General features: G+C 26.4%; 1 protein-coding gene across 1 annotated transcript; it reads left to right on the top strand.

The window, feature by feature from the left end:
- Nucleotides 1-458: 458 nt before the first annotated feature.
- On the top strand, nt 459-18,375 carry LOC135925949 (pyridoxal-dependent decarboxylase domain-containing protein 1-like). The gene is made up of 21 exons (XM_065461543.1): nt 459-501; nt 546-628; nt 1,707-1,907; nt 2,514-2,732; nt 3,853-4,093; nt 4,271-4,436; nt 5,549-5,633; nt 5,767-5,860; nt 8,079-8,198; nt 8,369-8,508; nt 8,815-9,016; nt 9,575-9,718; nt 10,221-10,296; nt 10,848-10,975; nt 11,479-11,587; nt 12,553-12,727; nt 16,367-16,494; nt 16,682-16,800; nt 16,894-16,986; nt 17,083-17,182; nt 18,045-18,375. The coding sequence occupies exons 1-21, from the start codon at nt 481-483 to the stop codon at nt 18,164-18,166; spliced, it is 2,766 nt and encodes a 921-aa protein (XP_065317615.1). The 5' UTR covers nt 459-480; the 3' UTR covers nt 18,167-18,375.
- Nucleotides 18,376-19,427: the final 1,052 nt, after the last annotated feature.

A 19,427-nucleotide genomic window follows, 5' to 3' on the forward strand; every position in this document is an offset into this window, starting at 1 on the left:
ATAATAATTTAAATAATAAAAGTCAATAAAGCTTCAACTATTAATGCTAAATTAATATTTAGTGAGTGATATTAATATTCTATTTTTAACATAGAATTTGATTGCAAGCTGATATAGTGAAAATATAATTTATAAGTGTTAATCTAATCTAATAGTTAAAATAGTATTCATTTAAGAATAATTTAGATAGACTTATTAATTTTTTAATTATAAATAAAATCTATATATTACACAATATTATAAAATAAATCATTCAATGGGTAATTAAAAAAATTTATTTTTAGTACAATGGGATATTAAGGAGCCATTAAAAAAAAATTTTTTACTTCAGGGGGCTATTCAAATTTTTCAGGAGGCTCGAGCCACTGCGCCCTCCCTAGCGACGCCACTGATTTGCATTACTTGAGCAAATCCTGCCTGATATATAATATTTTGAATTATTTCGTGTTCGATTGTTTGCAGTATTACTGATTTTTACACATGGTAGATGAAATACCTCAAGTTACATTTCAATGTACAAATAATAATAAAAAAGTTACATTTAGGATAGTTTGGCAAATAAATCACCCATTTTAGAAATTCAGAATGAGCTTAATCATTTCCTGGCATCTCTTCAAGAACATTCAAGGTTATTTATACACCAAATCTAAATAATTATTGCAATTGTATAAAACTAAAATCATTCCATGAAGCTCCATTAAAAAAGAAATAAAATAATTTTCGTTTTATTTAGATATGATAAATTTAAATTAATATTATTTTATAGCATATTTAATGTTGAATAAAAATGATATTATTTTATGAATAATATAAATATATAGGGAATAAATAGAGAATTTTTTAAATATCATTTTAGGCAAAAAAGTCTCTTCCTCAAATTAAAATAATAATTACTTACAATAAATTAAAATGATTATCATTTTTTAATAAATTTTGAAAATAATTACATTTTAAATATTTTAGAAAAAAATTAAATGATACCTGTAACCTGACTAAAGGCCAGGATAAATCTGATGGTTCAAGACCTACCAATAAAATATGCATATATTATATGGCTAGGGCTGTTAATTCTCATTTTAAGAAAGAGGTTTGCAAATGAAAAATTTCTCTACTGGGTTCAGGATTTGGAGTCCAGAAAAATAAGGATTTGTAAAAACAGCCAGGAAAAATCTAATGGCTTAAGACCTACCAATAGAATCTTTATATATGACCACGGCTATTAACTCTTATTTTAAAAAAGAGGTTTGGATTTAGTGAAAAATTTCTTAACTGAGTTCAGGGTTCTGATTCCAGAAAAATAAATATTTATAAAATTTAGTAAAAATAACACAAACATCACTTTTAAAAAAATAATTTTATTATATTTAGTATTTGCCTTAAAAATAATTAATTTTATTTAAGCGAATTAATGATCTTCTAAAATCTAGATGCTAAAATTTAATAGATTAAAAAATATTGAAAATTTATATATCTTGCTAACTGAAATAATATACTAACAAATTCTATCAATTTAGGCATTATAAAAGTATTTGCTTCTAATTACTGATTTTTTTTCTAATTAATTGTTTCTTTTTAGTAAATATGGCTAATATAATATATTAAGGAAAAGAAAAGTTAACATTTTTTTTTAAATTTTAATTTCAACCATATTTTTTTCTAAATAACATAATTAGTATATAATTAATTTTTCATATTACATATACAAGTGATGTGACAATATTTGAAAAATATCACAAAAGTTTGGAGATTTTATCAGATAAGGAAAATTATGACATTCAAAAAAACACACATTCAAACATACATGTTGGATTGAATAGTCAAGGTTTGGGTCTCAAGGATTGCTTGTCAATATTAGAAGAGTGCATTATAGGTTCATCTTATGAGCATGTAAATGATGAAGAAATCATGTAAAGAAAAAAATTATATAAATGACCTATTTTTTTGTTAAAATGAGGGATCAGAGTTAATACATGCTATTAGAGAATTTGAAAGATTTTTTTTATAAATATGGAATTTTATGATTTTACTTAGCTTGTAAAGACATTCTCATTTTGATTTATAGTTATATCTAGTGATGCAAAATTGCTAGATTTGAACCGATTTTTAAAAAGGGCTATCTCAGTATTCTATCCAGAAAAATTATTACACAAGTTTGAAGATTTTGCACATAGATGGCACAAAGGTTTGGACATCAATTACTGAAATCTCGAGGCTTGGGCAATATTGATTAAAATACTGAGGTAGCCGTTTTTTATAAATCGACTTAAATGACGATTTTGCATCACTATTTATACCATATTTTATTTTTTATCATCATTTTTTATTTAACATATCAATTATAACCCAAGTTATTTGTAATACATGGTAATGAAACAGATAAATGAATAAAGCTGTCATAAAAAAATGAAGAAAAGAAATAATTGAAGGAAAGAAAGATAAAAAAAAAAGCATAAAAATTTTGGGAGAAAACAAAATTATGATAATATTTTTATTTATTAAACCCCTTCCCACAGACCTATTCCCATATACACAGGTTTTACTCTGACAAATGAAAATAATTTATTTCTGGCTAGGGGACCTAATGCATCCCAAGATCGAACTTTACCACTCTTATGCGAATTGATAGCTACCTATTTATTTTATATTTTGTCATCAAGTCATGAATGCTACAAAAATTTGTGGTTCAAATTGAAAGGGGACTTGGAGAGGTGGATAATCGATATCTATTGCTCGTAACATTCATTTTCTCTTTTTTTATTTTAGGCTCATACTATGATAAATCGACCAAAAAGCAAGATTTTCGGAGATACCTTTTTAATAAATGAAACTCGATATTATGGTTATAGATGGTGTATATTTAATACAAATCAAAATAAACCTCTAGCACATATTTCAGTGTCTATATGAGCCTTTTTATTTTTTTGACAATCTTAAATTAACCGAAAAATATGTTTAAAGTCATGTATTTATTTAATTTTGTAGCCCTTAAAATTCTCATTAAAAAAATACCAAATATTTTTAAAAATGAAAATAAAAGGAATTATTTGAGCTAGCTCTAATTTAAGACGATTGAACTCGCCTGATATGTTTATTATCTGTTTATTTTAAATAGTAAGAAATAAAATCGAGGAAATACGAATATAAATTTTATTTAGTTTTTTATAATTTTACCAATCGAATAAAAAAAATGAGACATTTGGCAATCACGGAAACAATTGGATAATTCTTATTTTTTATTGATTTTTACAGGAGTGGCTTATTTTTTGAGGGAATATAAATGTAGTGTTGTTAAACGGCCCAATTTGGGTCGATATTTAAAAATGACCCGATTAAGATTTTAGTCAAAATAATATTATGTAAAGCTCAAGATTTGCCAAGTGTAGGTTCAAACCTTTCTGCTATCTATGAGCAAAATCTCTAGGCTTACATAATATTTTTTTGGATATCTTAACATAGCCATTTTTAAAAATCGACCCAAATCGAGGCCATTTAACAACATTAATTTATTGCCAAAGATTGACTGATCTTTATCGCCAAGTTTAAAAAAAAGATGAACAAAATTTAAATTATTTCCTCATTTGTATAGACATATCTGATGAGTTGAATTTTATAATTTTGATATATCATGAATAATCTATATTTATACCATCATATCGAACTTCATATGTTCTAAAATTGATCTTCTGAATTATTTGGTGATTTGACATAAAATGACACTTTATTATTTTTTTTCTTATCTTGCTTTATTTTAATTTTATTCATACGTTTCTCTTTTATCCCTTTAATTTTTTATTATTCAATCATTTAAACTTTTCTCTAAAATATTTTTTTTTAATTTAAAATATACTAAAGAAATTCTTCCTTGGCACATTTCTGTCTCTTTCATTCCTTACCTTCACTCTCCTATTTGCCACATGGCAACCCAAACTTCAATAAGTATATTTCTATTGGCGTTTCATCTAAAATCGCCATCCGCTTTAATTACCCCCGACACGATACTCTCGGTTATTCGGCATTCATTAAAAATCCACCGGTCATTTATATGACCGATACTCCAACTAATAGGGATCTGGGAAGATGGCTGGCCAAAGAGGTCTTATAGAAAAATAAAGGAAAGGAAGAAAGAAAAAAGAAATAAAGAAAGAGAATGACATAAAAGAAAGGAATAAAAAAAGGAAGATAAAAAGAATGACAGGAAGAAAAGGAAAAATTATTGCAGGAAAGTTAAGAATGAAAAATTAAATAGTTTTTTTAAAAAAAATTACTTAAGTTATCCTTTGGCCCGGAAAATTTTACTTTCGTTGCTTGCCGAGAAATTGTAAACCAAGAAGAAATTAGTCCAACTACCGTTTACGATTTGCAAGCTCTTGAGGAAGCCTTGAAAAACGACGTAGAATTTGCTCAAAAAATCCCTGTATTCCTAGTGGCCTATACCTGTAATGCTTGCACGTGTATATTTTATATAACCGCATATTTTTTAATTCCACTTTTAAAAAAGAATTTACGTGCTGGAATTTAATTTTTAAAATGATTGCACAACCTGATTCTAGAATTGTTTCATTCCCACCAACATATTATTTAGAGGAGCGCTCAATATTTCGTCCAGAATAGTAATACGCAAGCCTGAAGATTTTGTTTGTAGAAGGAACAATGGTTTGGACATCTATTAGCGAAATCTCGAGGCTTAGACAATATTTTTCTGGCTAAAATATTGAATTAGCCGTTTTTAAAAATCTGCTCAAAACGAGCCGTTTAACAACACTAAGCGCTTTAGAAAAAATTAATTCGAATTTTTGGTTTTAACAATTGGAAAATCGCTATTGAGTATTTATTTTTTATTTAACCTTCGAATTTAATAATATCACATTCCCAATATTTTAAATTTTATACCTAACGGACGATTATTTTTTTGAAAGTGCTCCATCATATAACATATTGAAATCATTCCATTTTTTTAACGAACCTGATCTAATTTAAATACGGAAAAGAATTGTTTTAATGGCAGATATAGAACATAAAGGCCTGCAAGTCGGACTAGACATAGGCCTAACATGTATTCGGTTCTGCCATTGATTTAAAAAGAATTCTATCTGGGTTGACAGAAAGTGTAGATGGAACAATGTATTATCATAAATCTATGATATTATTGTACTTCGTTTTCTATCCTAAAATTGCTAATATCTTATTGTAAAATAAGATTTATAGTTTGACAAATTGAATTTTTGCCTTTGCAAAAAAATAAATTTGATTACCTACGCTATTGTAGCATGTTTTAAATCTTAAATTCTAGTCTTATCGAAGAGAAGATAAGGAATAAGAAATATAATAATAAAAAAAATAAAATATATGAATTTCTTTTGTATAATATAATTAAAAGAAAGTATTGCGGTAATGAATGAAAAGGGGCAAAAAACTGGAAGATAGGAAAAATATTTTTTTTACCTATAATAAAGGGGTGGGATAGGAAAGAAAATAAAAGATAATAATAGAGGACTAAATCATTTTTCAAAATAATTAATCTATTTTTTTTAAAAAAAATGCCCATTAGCCACACCGCATTTTGCAGAAATGGACGATATCGAAAAAATATTTCAAATTTGTCAGAAATATTCTATTTGGTTGCACCTTGAAGGGTATAATTTTAAAAATATATATCATTTCAGAATGTGTGACTAAGAAAAGAAAGAAATTAAAATTATAAAAGGATGAGGCACTTATATAACGCGATGAAGAGATATGATCTGATAATTATTTTTTCATTTTTAGCGATAATTTAGCTTACCTACCATTGTTTCCTGATTCTGCAGCTATGTCTGCCCAAATTCAAAATGAAATTCCAATTGATGTTGCTAATACTAAAGTTTACGTTTTATGTTATAATATTTTTTGAATATTTTTTTCCACATCTTATTTTAAAAATTTGAAATGTATCATATACCATCTAATCATAGGCGTAGCCAGGATTTTCCTAAGGGGGGGGGGGATTAAAAAATTTTTGGGGGCGAAGCCCCCAGATCCCATTTTGAGCGGGTCTTCGGCTGGGTTACATCAGTCTATATATAGTCATAAAATATTTTTACAAGATAGGAGGTTAATTTTAATAAAAAAAATAAGCCTGGAACAAATATGAAATAGATTTTTATAAGTAATAAATTACTTATATATACATTAATATACATGGTAATAATTTATTCCAAACAAATATAAGAAATTTATTTATAAAAAGTAACTAGACATATAGTTGATATTCTTGTATTATATAACTTTTACAGACATATTTGACAGTTAGAGAATATATTACAGTTAATATTTTAACAAATTTTACTAATCAATGCTCTTGATAATAAATATAGCAACAATTTGCATTCAATTATTTAACGCCATCTATTTATTTTAAATAAAAATTGATATTAAAAATTAATCTTTATATTATTCATCCCACAATGTCTTTAAAAGATATTTTCTGATGTCCTTATCAATATTTTATATTTTTCTGAAAAATATATAATTCACTATATTGGTAAATTGTCATATGATAATTGATAAAATTAGATATACTGTAAATCTACGACATATAATATTCCAGTGTTTGTATTGTGCGTTAATTATTTAATTTAATTTATGATTTAATTTTATCAATAGTTTTGTAATTATATTTTACTTTTATTAGGATAAATAAATTTAAATTACTCACTTTATAAAAAATTATATTTGATATATTATATTATTTATTAATTTTATGGATCTATTATTATAATTATAATATATTTCATTTTTGTATTAAGACTATCTTTGGCTTATATTCTATTTTTTTTAAACACTTTTGGTTCACTTTTTTTATTTTTTCCAAAAATGTATAAATTATGATGAATAGTTTTTGTTTAAAAAAATATCAACTTTTACATTCTTTCTTTCAAATTATTGTTTAAGATATATGCATACATTTTTGGGGGTGGGAGGACTAAGGGGGATATTTTTATTAGCTAAAAATGATATTCACAAAAAGTGATAAATTTCTGAAACGGGAGGATTTCCCCTATCCCCCTTGGCTACGCCTATGCATCTGATGTTTATTCTATGATTGTTTTGAATTAAATTTTAACTTAATTTTTTAAATTAAAAAAAATTGTATTTAAGAAAAGATTTCCCAAAAACTTTATTTTATTTTAATGCACTGGCAGAAAGATAGAAAATGAAAAAATAATTTGAATATTTTTTACTTGAAAAGGTGTTTTTTTCATTTGTCTAAGAAAAAGAAGATATAATTATTCATCCATAAATTATCTAGGTTAGCCTAAAAGTATAATATTTCCAAGTTAACAATTGATTATATACTTCTAGGGAAAATGGTGTATAAAAGGATAGAAATTTTATTTTGCATTAAAAAATAATTATATAATTGATTATCAGAGAAACCTAATTTGAAAATTTTTACCTATGGTATTTCTTCACCTCGCGAACTCTAATACCATCCTATTCTAACTAGAGTTTAAAACCCTTGGAAGTTAGGCAAATCTAGGAAACTAGACCCTGGGAGTGTTGTGAAACGGCTCTATTTGAGCCGATTTTTAAAAACGGTTAACTCAATATTTTAGCAGAAAAATATTGTCTTATTCTCGAGATTTCGTTAATAGATGTTCAAACCTTTGTGCCACCAATGAGCAAAATCTTGCACAATATTTTTCCTAATAAAATATTGAGTTAGCCTTTTTAAAAATCGACTCTAAATGAGCTTTTAACAACACTACCAGGAACCCACTTTTAAAATAGATACAAACCAGAACCCATTTTAAAATTTTCAGAATTCGCTTTCGAAACCAGTTCCAACAAAAGCGCAAATAATTTATATATATTTTGTAAAATTTTATTAGATTCATTTTAGAAGAACTTATTGCTTAAATTTTGTTTTGATTGCTATAGCAGAGTTTGGAACTTGGAAATCCTTTAGTCTGTGCTTATTTTTTTTTCAAACCACCAATTTTTAGACTCTTTGCCAAATTATTTTTTATTATTAACCAAATATTGCTTATTTTACTTTTGTGAAAGCTTTAGTAAAAACTTCTATAATTTACTTTTAGAAATTTTCAGAAAATTCAGAATCTTCGATTAAAAAAACGCAATCATGTAAACTCGATTTCTTTAATAGTCTTCACTTGCCTCTCAATCAATGGCTGGGTCTGACCAACATGCCTGACGCTGTATGTATTACACTTCTTATGTTTTGTGCATGATATTATTTATAAATATTGCTAATTGGAATAAAAGAATATGATGTAAATAAAGTAAAGAAAAAAATGAAGTAGCAATTAATTAGTTAATAATGGTTAAAACGAGTCGCATATTTTATATTTTTAAACGAATGTTTAAGACCTTAATCAACAAGCCCCTGGATGATGAACGCCTTACCATGCAACGCGGTGATCATTTATCAAATTCTGTGTATTTGAGAAACCTGTCAATCAATGACAATCAGGCTTCAGACAAAGAACTCATTGCTTCTTTTAATACGTTAGAGTTTTTTCTCAATATATATACTCTATTCATAAACATCATGCAGGAATACACTTATAATATATTAATTTTCTCTTCTGAAAAAGAAGTGAGTAAGAAAAATATAGAATCAAATTTAGGTTAAATTTAAAACTTGTATTATTCAAGCATGTTGGACACTAAAATATTTTAGAAAGAATTTTTAACTACATGACTTGAGTCTAACTGATGACAATGGTTCAGAAATATGAAAAAATATGTAATGGAACAAATATGATTTTACTTTTCCACTTTATCTTTTATAGAAAATTATTATTTTCATAGAGAAAAAATATCCTCCGAAAATGATCACATGGATACCGGAGTTTTATTGTACCAATGGCTAAGCTTGAGAAATCTCGGGCTAGACGGGGTCAAAAGACATGTGGGAAGGTTTTCCCTACTTGGGAGACAGATGATCGACCGCCTGAAGACGTTGCCTGAAATAGAGATAGCGTCCGAATCGATGAATGGCGCCTATTCATATGTGACTTGTTCTTTTATTTATTATTCTTATTTTTTTGTTACGAAGGAATATCATGTTACAATTATTAAATAATCATCCTATTTAAAGAGTTTGGTGAATTATCCCTCTAAACAAATTGCCATTATTAACTTCACACAATTTTCTTAAAAATTTTTGCAAATAAATATGGTGGTTTCTTTTCATTTTTTATTAGAAAAGTCGCTCTTTACTAAATATCCAAATTCAAATTTGGTTATCTTTATTTTTATGAGGAATAAAAATACATCTTATCAAAATTTCGAAAAATAACCTCATTATAAACATTTTTTTTAATATTAGGAAGGGGAAGCCAAATCGTATTTAGAGTTTTGGCTGAAAAGAAGTACATATTGTTTAACTACCATTTTATTGTTCGGCTACTTTTTATTTTTTTGAGCCCCTGAGATTGTAAAGGTAAGTGACGTCCCTGGTAAAAATTGATATATTACTATTCCAAGGTTTGATAGGCAAGTTATACTAGGATATTATTTTATGTTGAAATCGTTTATTTACATTATATATTTTTTACAAAAAAATGAGGTGAAAAAGTTAAGTCAAAGCAATATTTCACCTTCCGCCTCCCTGAAGAGTATCAATACTGTTACAACACTCAATAACAGCTTGGATGCTAATCCTCTTTACGCTAAGGAATACGTTAGAGATCCTAATATTTTAGCGTTCATGGTAAATGCTTCTTGTCTTTTTTTTTATATGTAAGAAATCTAATATTTAAGTCTTTATAGTGAGAAATATCAGAGATGCACTGATAACAATTTTTATTTTAGCTTATGACAATGCGGTATTGGCCGATATCAATCTTTAACTTCAGTAATACTAATATTCTCATTTTTTAAAAGGGCCTCATGAGATTGTTAAGGCTAATGATGATGCTAAATCGCCATATTTGAGCCGATTTTTAAAAATCGCTAACCCAGTATTTTATCTAGAAAAATATTACGCAAGACTGAAGATTTTGCTTATAGATGACACAAAGGTTTAGACATCTATTAGCGAAATCTCAAGGCTTAGGCAACATTTTTCTGGTTAAAATATTGAGTTAGCCGTTTTTAAAAATCGGCTCATATAGAGCAATTTTGCACCACTAAGTGACGCAACTGTTTATTATAATTTTCATTTTTTTTAATAAGATAAAATAATATATTTTATAAAATAAAAATACATTTAGGAGTTTTTAGATGGTCATAAATCTTCCGTCATTTTTAGATACAAATTTCCAGAGACAAAAATGCTCAATTCTACTGGTAAGTAACAATTGTTTTTAAAAAATGGTTTCATATAATAAATGAAAAATAAAGAAGGAAATGAAAGTACCATTGAACAAATAATTATAATAATAATTTAGGTTATTGAGAAAATATGAGAGTAAGATTTGAAAAAAAATAATATTATTTTTAAGTTTGTTTATTATAATTGAATATATATTCCATCGTTGACTATTAAATCTTAATTTAATCAAATGATTTAGCCTTTAATATTTGCATTTCATTGATTTATATTTAATACAATAATTCATTAAAAAGAATATGTTGTCCCCAAATTCAAAAATCATAGATGAATGATAAAAAAATCTCCTTAAATCGATATATATTTATTTACATTTATTTTTTGATGAATATGATAAAAATGAATGGTAAATATCTTATAATCCCCCTTAATGGGTTAAAAGCTAAATTTTTATTTTAATTATGTTTTAATAGACGAAGATACAATATCCAGTAATTTATAACAGAATAAGCAAACTTAAATTTTATATTATTAAAAATTGACATAAAAACTTATACTTAATAATTAGTCGATTTTCCAAAACCGATATTGATCTCAGGACGATCGGATATTCTACAATCTGATGCAGCGGATAGCAAATCTAATCTTAGGGCCGAAAAAATTAATGGGGAGTATTTAAATTCCCTCAATACTTGGGTATTAACATCTTTATCAATACTTTTATATCATTTTTTTATCATTATAAAATTAATAATGATAATTGGGTTACTAATTAGGATAAAATTCGATATAAAATAAAATAAAAATTTACCCGATGACTACTTTCTTTTAAAACTATTTTTTCATTTCCTGCAACTTTTTTTTTTGTATGTTAGGTATTCATTGGTATTATTGGAATTATGTCATTCCCTTCATTCTTCCTTTTTTTTTCTTATGTATCCCTCTTTTAATTTTATAGGAACTAATTCTATTTCACTCTAATCTTTCGAAAAGAAATAAATATAAATTAGTTGTTGTTCATTTTTAAAAGAGAATTTAAGAAAAGGTTTCAAAAGGAATATATTAGTTTTCTATTTCATAATTTTATTGTGGTTTTATAATTATAATATTAATACTTCTTTGGGGATTTGATTTTATAAGCAAAATCACCGTTTATAATATTCTATGAATATGTATTTTATATATGCTTTGAAATACAGTTGGCACAAATTATGAACCGTGAAATTCCTCATTTCCATCTTAGATTGGTTCAGAAAGAAGGGTCTACCAAGGTGTTTATTCAATGCAATTTTGTGCGAACCTTTGCAGGTATATTATATTTTTTTCCATTTTCTATCGTTTTTCATTTCCATTATATCCATTTTTTACCGGCACAAGGATGAATCTAATTAATTATCCTGCCGGTCTTATATAAATTTTTATTAAAAAATATAAAGTTTGTATTTGTAGAAAAAATGAATGATAAAGGTAATAGACTCATGGTTTTCTGAATATTTCGAAAAAATATTTCTATTGATGAAAAATCTATAATATATAAAAGGTCTTATTACAATCCTATCATATATTACAACCCATCAAATTTAATATTTATCAATATCACAACCCAATATTTTATATTTATCAAACCCCAATATTTCATATTAATCAAAACCCATTATTTCATATTTATCATGTTTAAATTATATTTATTTATTTATACATCGATATCCATCTCAAGAAATATTTCAACTCAAAATTTCATATCAATATGATCCAATTTAAATTATCTTTATTTTCTTTATATACCCATATCATATGTTTAAAAGTTAAACAAAGAAAATTAAAAATTTTTCTATTTCTTCTAGAAAAAATATTTTGAAAAATGTCCAATGTCAATTACAAATCGACAGATACAACAGGTCTTTAATTTATTTGCACAATTATCGATAAGATAATTTTAATACTTAATTAACGCGTTAATGTTATACAGGACAAAATTTCTTCTCTTATAAATAATATAATTAAACACCAAATTCTATCACGTAATACAAATAAACACAATATAATAATTCATGTATAATCATATAGGCGGTTTAATTTATTGGGGAGAATCTTTTAAATAAGTCACCAGAATAATTACTATCTTTTTATAAATTTCCAGCTTTTTTTCTAAAAATAAAAGATATATGAGATATTATACCACCTAACATTTTATATCGTTTTAATTAGTTTTTACAATTAAGCTTACTTATAAAATTATTCCTTTAAATTTATTATTTTATTTCTTTGCATAGCCCAAAATATCGACACATTAGCGGTAGACGAATTTTGCGCCAAAATAGTTGAAAAGATAGAGATAATGACGGCAACTCATCGAAAACGACATCTCGAACTGGCACAAAACTTGTCCAATTACCCCAACCTCAAATTAGTCGACTTGCCATATTGGGCAGGCTTAGGGGCCGTTCAGTTTAAAAATTTTTTTGTAGATTATTTCAATATAATAAGAGCCAGAGTGAATTTAATTATAGCCGATGATTTAGGCTGTTTTTATTCAATATAATTGCAATTTTGTTTGTATCAGCTCTCAAAATGATGAGTATGAAAATACAAATGATTCGCTGCTTATATTTTACTATTCAACCAAGAAATAATGTTTTAGATGTTAAATTTTATGTAATAGAATTTAAAAATAATGTAAATATAAAAGACAATTGTTCATTTCCATTTTCGGCTGAAATTTAGCGAAAAGAAAGGCCGAGATTTTTAATAATTTTTAAGGTCATTTCCAAACAAGACGTTTTTTTCAAAATAATTACCTAAGCTCGTTCGTATTTTGAAAAATTTACACAATAGAAGTTGCGTAAATAATTTAGTTTTATTGATATAAATTGGAAATAATATATTGATCATTTATTGTCTTAATGGTTCTATCTCTGCTTTTACCGTTTAAGGGTAAGGGGTTTGTTTTCGCGTTTTATGATAATTTTCTATTGCATTATTATCATATAATCATTTGTTTAACCCATTAATGGTCAAGATTTTTCTAGTGGATAAAAATGCTCAATTTTTTCAAATTATATTGATTAATGCTCAAATATGATATTCTAAAAAAATCAGCCAAAAAAAATAATCCTAAATAGAAAATCTAGCCTGGTGCATATATGCACCGTTAACCATTAAGAGGTTAAAAAAGATAAAAATTATATAAAATACTATAAGATCAAAAAAACAACAAATATCTTTATTCTTTTTTTGTAATTTATAATAAAAACGAGAAAATGTTTATATATTATGAAAATCCTTGAAACATTTAATATGGAGTGCGATTTGACATGTTTGGCACATATATCTTGAGTGCGTATGGCAATATCTGCATCTTCGTCTTTTTCCATCTATAATTTTGGGATAAATAATGTCCAGATGAATCAATAGGGTTTTCACCCTGTAATGCAAACTGGCTGGCGTGACCTGTACTTGAATTTTTTTCAATTTTTACTGGCGTTCGAAGGAGGTAGTTAGTAACTTCTCGTCTAAATGCAAGCAAACTCTTCTTGTCATCTCGATTCACGAATTTCCAGATTTTCCATGAATTTACCAAAGCTACATCAATAAAATTGATGAATATTGGCCACCACCATTTTTTTCCTCTTATTTTTATTCTATATGTAGATATTAGATTATCACATAGATCAACTCCACCCATGTGTTTGTTATAAGCAGTTACCATATTTGGCTGAGGAATTTTTATTTTAGAAGATATTTTCTTAGAATACCTTGAAACATTAGAAAGCAAAGAGATAGTGTGGCATGTCGATGCAACGGTCACCACCGAATTATCATTCCAACGAACTACAAATATTTCGTTTAATTTTTCAAACCTATAATCATAATATCCTCTTTCTTTTTTTGCTACAACCTTTATAGATTCAACTGGGCAATGCTCTATTCTATTGTCCCTCACACAGTTCCAGTTGCAAAATATCCCATTTGTTTTAAGTATGACAAGAGTTTAAATGATGTAAAGAAATTATCAAAATATATTTTATGATAATTTGGTTTTTGCAATGCCTTTAATAATTTTATGATTACATTTCCACCTAATCCATATTCATATTTATTTTCGCTTTTTCCTTGATATATATCAAATGAGAATACGTAACCGTCGGAAGAGGCCAATATCCAAGACTTGTATCCGAATCTAATTGGTTTTCCTTTTATGAACATTTTGCAAGAATGTCTTCCTCGATATGGTATCATCTGTTCATCTATTGATAAATGATGTTTAAAAATTCCGAATTGCTGAAATTTATTATTCAATATATTAATGTAAGGCCTAACTTTATAAAATCTATCATGTATATCTATTTTAGTATTGTCTGCCAAATGGATATTATATTTCAAATTTCGAAATTGTAATTGGGTCATTGTATCCCGGATTATTGGAATAGAAATATCGCTGTCATTAGACCAGTACATTCTTTCTTGTGGGAGAGAATGATATCCAGTAAATAATAGAATAATTCCAATAAATCTCTGAATATCTTGGATGGTTATGCATATGTTAGGTCTATTCATTTGTTTAGCATAAATATTACTTTGTTCTACAATTAGGGAATATAAGTCTTAGTCGAAAATTAAACAAAATATATCTGATGGACTTTTACCATGTAAATCATTTTCAAGTTTTATTACATCTTCCTTTTCTCCATTGAAAGGGCTTGAAGAATATATTGCATCCGTTTTTCTCCATTTTAAATTGTGAGAAATTCGAGAATAGCTTCTTGTAGAATATGGTTCTGGAAGGTCGTCATCAACTGAATTATGAATCTCCAATTCTCCAGCTGTATCTGAAGGCAAAACTCCGACATTTGTTAAGTCATTTTCATCGAAATCTTCTTCATCACTAACTGCAGAGGGGTTTGGCGGAATTATAATCATATCTCTTTCTTCAATTGGTTCCTCTTCAAAAAGTTGAGCAAGCGCTTGTTCAATTGTTAGAAAACGTTTCATTAAAAAAATTTATTAAAAATTAAATATCTAGACAAATTATTTTCGTAGAATCTTGATTTTTTTATTAATTAGTCATCTATTATTTTGATTGAATTGACAAAACAGGTGCATAATATTTTATATAAATAAAATAAAATCTTCAGAAAGGAAGAGGCTAAAAATAATTTTAAACTTTTGAATATTTATGAACCTAATAATTTCATATAATTTGATCGGGATAAAAAATTATAATAGGAACAATATATTATTCGATTTAATCTCAGGTGAAAAAAATTTTTTTAAATTATTTTCAAAAGGTCTTTTTTGGGTATAAAATTTTTTTTAAAAATTCTTAAGGGGCTCGAGCCACCCACCCCTCCCCTTCCCACCCTTAGTGACGGTAGTGGTTTTAAGTATAATATAAAAAATTATAATTCATTATGTTAAATTTCATTTGTTTGAATTTTTTTAAATAATATATACTGCTAGATGGTTAACGGTGCATATATGCACCAGTCAACTTTATGTGGTTACCTACTAAAATATTAATTATTTAAAAATTCAAAAATGATTGATAAATATTGATATATCTATAAAGAATATATACACACTAGTTTTCATCGAAATAATTTTATAATATGCTCGTGGAGATCACTTAGAAAATTTTGCATTTTAGACCTCATAAATTCGCAAAGTTTGAGGGTTTCTTAGGGGCATAAAAAAATATTTTTTTCATATTTTTCTTTTCCAGTTTTAAGGTACAATGTCTGAACTATATAAAAATCTTTTTTATTATTTTAAAAAAAAAAACTACTATGTTAAAATAAGGTATATAGGAGGTGGTGCATATATGCACCGTTAACCAGTAACGGGTTAATAAAACTAAGCAAGTGAATATAAGTTACTTATTTTCGGTTTGCAAATGACTGCTAAAATTTAAAAACTAAGTCATTCGTAAATGTAATCACTTCTCAATTATGCAAGGCATTAAGAAATTCATCCTAAAGAAAGTAGGAAATGAAGAGAAAAAAATTAAATTGGTGGAAAGATATGATAACTTATTTATAATTTCTTACTACCAAATCCTGATTTATCTATAGAAATTTAAATTTTTAGTTACGTCCCGAATATTTGGTTAGGCGGCAAAAGCCAGAATCTGCCAAAATTAATGGCGCAAGCTCTTAATAAATTGAACGAAGAATTAGTGAGCCAACTCAATATGAGGGATTCAGCGTTCGCGATAAGTTATTTTTTACGTTTTTATTATCTCTTTTCTATTTATTTCTCTTTATATTTTTGGTATTTTCCCTTTCTATTTTTTTATATATTAAATTGATAATATTTTTATCATCCATCCTTAGTAATTAATATTTTTTGAATTTTAAGACCTGAATCATTTTAGAATTCTGTATTTAATACAAATATATAAAGGTAAAATGGAAAATGGCATGTCTTGCGTGGGGTTTGGAATGATAACCAAGGAAACCAACATACAAGAACTTGTTAAATTAGTAGCAGAGTTGGGAGCCAAAGTTGAAGAGGATATTAAAGTTAAAATTTTTTTAGAAAATATAGGGAATGGGTTAGATAAAGAATGCGAGAACGAGAAAAAATTAAAATTAAATTTTATTATATCAATAAAGTTACCCGAAAAATTATCCGATATTATAACTGGGAGCATCAAAGCCGTAATTCACGATCTGGAGAAAGAAAACGAACAAAAATTTTATCAAGAGGTAAAACAATTTTATACATTGTAATTAAAATGGAACACATTATTCGTAAACTATTTGTTTTAGGAACCAATAAAGTCATTTATTTTTCATTTTTAGGGTGTTTTAAGACACGTGCCAGGGTTAGGTTCCTTGATGAACTGGTGGAGTCCTTGCAAACCTCTTGCTATCAAAGGAAAATCTTTTGATCTAGATTCAGGTTTTGTTTCTTCTTTTTTAATATATTATTTTTAAAAAATGTTCATATCTAAAAAATAACATATACTATATATATAGAATATATAAATAGGAAACTATTTGAATTAAATTAGTATAAAATGCAGGTAATGACAAATTTCGATAGATGTTCTATGCCGTGTGATAACTCTCTTTGGGATAACCTTTGACTAAATAAATTTTGTCCTATTCTATTTGAATATTTTAAGGCTTAAGATCCAAATGAACCAAAGGTGTCTGAAAATACCAGAAGAAACAATAAATTGTTTAGATGGTTGCAATTTAATATCAACCAAACAAGAGTTAGAAAAAATGTTTATCGTTTATTGGTTTTTAAATTTTCTGCTCTTATGATGGATTTGGTAGAAAAGAATCTGGTAAAATTGTTTTCTTTCTTTTATTACAATCCTTTTTTTTCAGTTGTTTGCCTTTGCAGCGTTCGGATTTTACCTCTCCAATTTCAAACGATTTTTTAAAAAATATTTTTAGGCTCGGCAGATATTTGTAAATTTTATTAAATAATTGTCGCAGTATTTTATAAATTATGAATCTTTCAAAAAAATTAAAAATATGGAAGTCGGCCCGGACTGAATCGGCCATGTGAAAATTTTTATGGGGCTTTTCGGACCGGCTTAAAAAATATCTTGTACAGATTGTCCGGTGCGGCCCAAAGTCCTTTTTCCCCTGCCTGGCCCTCAGGCTAGGATGCCCCAATTTTTGAATTTAAGGGATAATTTATGATTGATTGATATTAGAGAAGATTTTCAAATTTTTTTTTCCTCCCCTATTTTTAAACTAGCCATTTTTTTTGCCGTTAATTAAAATGATTTTTTTTTTAATTAAAGGCAAAATAGAGGATTCAGAAAAGAGGGCTTATCTATCCAACATGCATTCACTTCACTTGTCTACACATCCAATAGCAGCTAATCAACAATCAACTGATCTAAATGAAAAAAACGAAAGATGAAATAAAAGTTATCTAGAAAATTAGGAACGCTACAAAGAAGGATAATGCTAAAATTATACTTGATTAATGGGGTTTTTTTGAAAAAGTAAATCTTAACCTAGATTTTGGTCAAGTAAAAGTTTAAAATCTGTAAAAAAAAAAATTCTATAATATTAAGTACACTCATTATTAATTATTATATATAAAAAATATATATGAACAGCTTGTAAATTATATTTTTGATTGTTTTTTTAAGCAAGACTTTGAAACTATTGTCTAGTTTGATCATTTTTGCCAATTTGCATTTCTATGATTTTTTTTATCCTAATTTTTTTTAAAAAGATAAAAATCATGATTAAATATTGAAAATTACTTATGAATGAATGAATTATTAATTTGTAATATTTATAATATTTATTTTAAAAAATTTCCTCCTAAAATTAGATAATACTTAATGATGTTTATTATATTAATTTTATATGTTTTTAGATAATTTATACATATTATTACAATAAATAAAAAAGGGCCTATAATGATATCATTGATATAGTTGTGTAATGACTAAATGTCTATTAATTTGACTCGATCTACAGGCCCGTGCCAGAGGAAATCCGTTAATAATAAGGAGTTTTAATTTATATTAGTTTCTTTCAAATTTGAGCGGCTATACTTTTAAGAAAACCGATCTGTTAGATTTTTAGCCGGCTAAAAATTGGCTGGCTCATTGATAAATATTTATTACGATTGTCTATAAATAATTTTTAACTATTTGCTTCAAACATATGATATCATTATTTGGTCAAAGTAATAGTTAACTCAAGTTGATTATTCCTTAAATATTATAAAGTAGACCCTCAACTGCCTAAAATTGACAACTAAATTTTAATATAAAAGAAGACTAAAATTAAGTCCACATTAGTTGGGTTAGGTTTATTATCCTAATAATGCTTTGTGATCCTTAAACCAAATGGGTAGAGTTAGGCATATCCTCAAAAACACGAAGATATCGATTCATTACTTTGTAAAAAAGAAGGGATGGAATCAATTCTTTTCTTTGTAAAAAAGGAAGGGATATTAGTTATAGATATTAGTATCCTATTAAAAATATAAAAAGGTTATAAGATACTTTTATCTTTTACTAAATGAGTGTATCTTAAATACAAGTTTCTTTTTATAAAATTTTCATTACCTATTAATTAAAATATTTAAAGTATAAAATACCATTTTATATAATTTATTTTATAAATCGATCACGATTCGGCCTACCCCTTTTAATTGTTAA

Source organism: Gordionus sp. m RMFG-2023, chromosome 3 (assembly GCF_954871325.1).
Source record: "Gordionus sp. m RMFG-2023 chromosome 3, tfGorSpeb1-WG-v2, whole genome shotgun sequence".
Classification (NCBI taxonomy): Eukaryota; Metazoa; Nematomorpha; class Gordioida; order Chordodea; family Parachordodidae; genus Gordionus; species Gordionus sp. m RMFG-2023.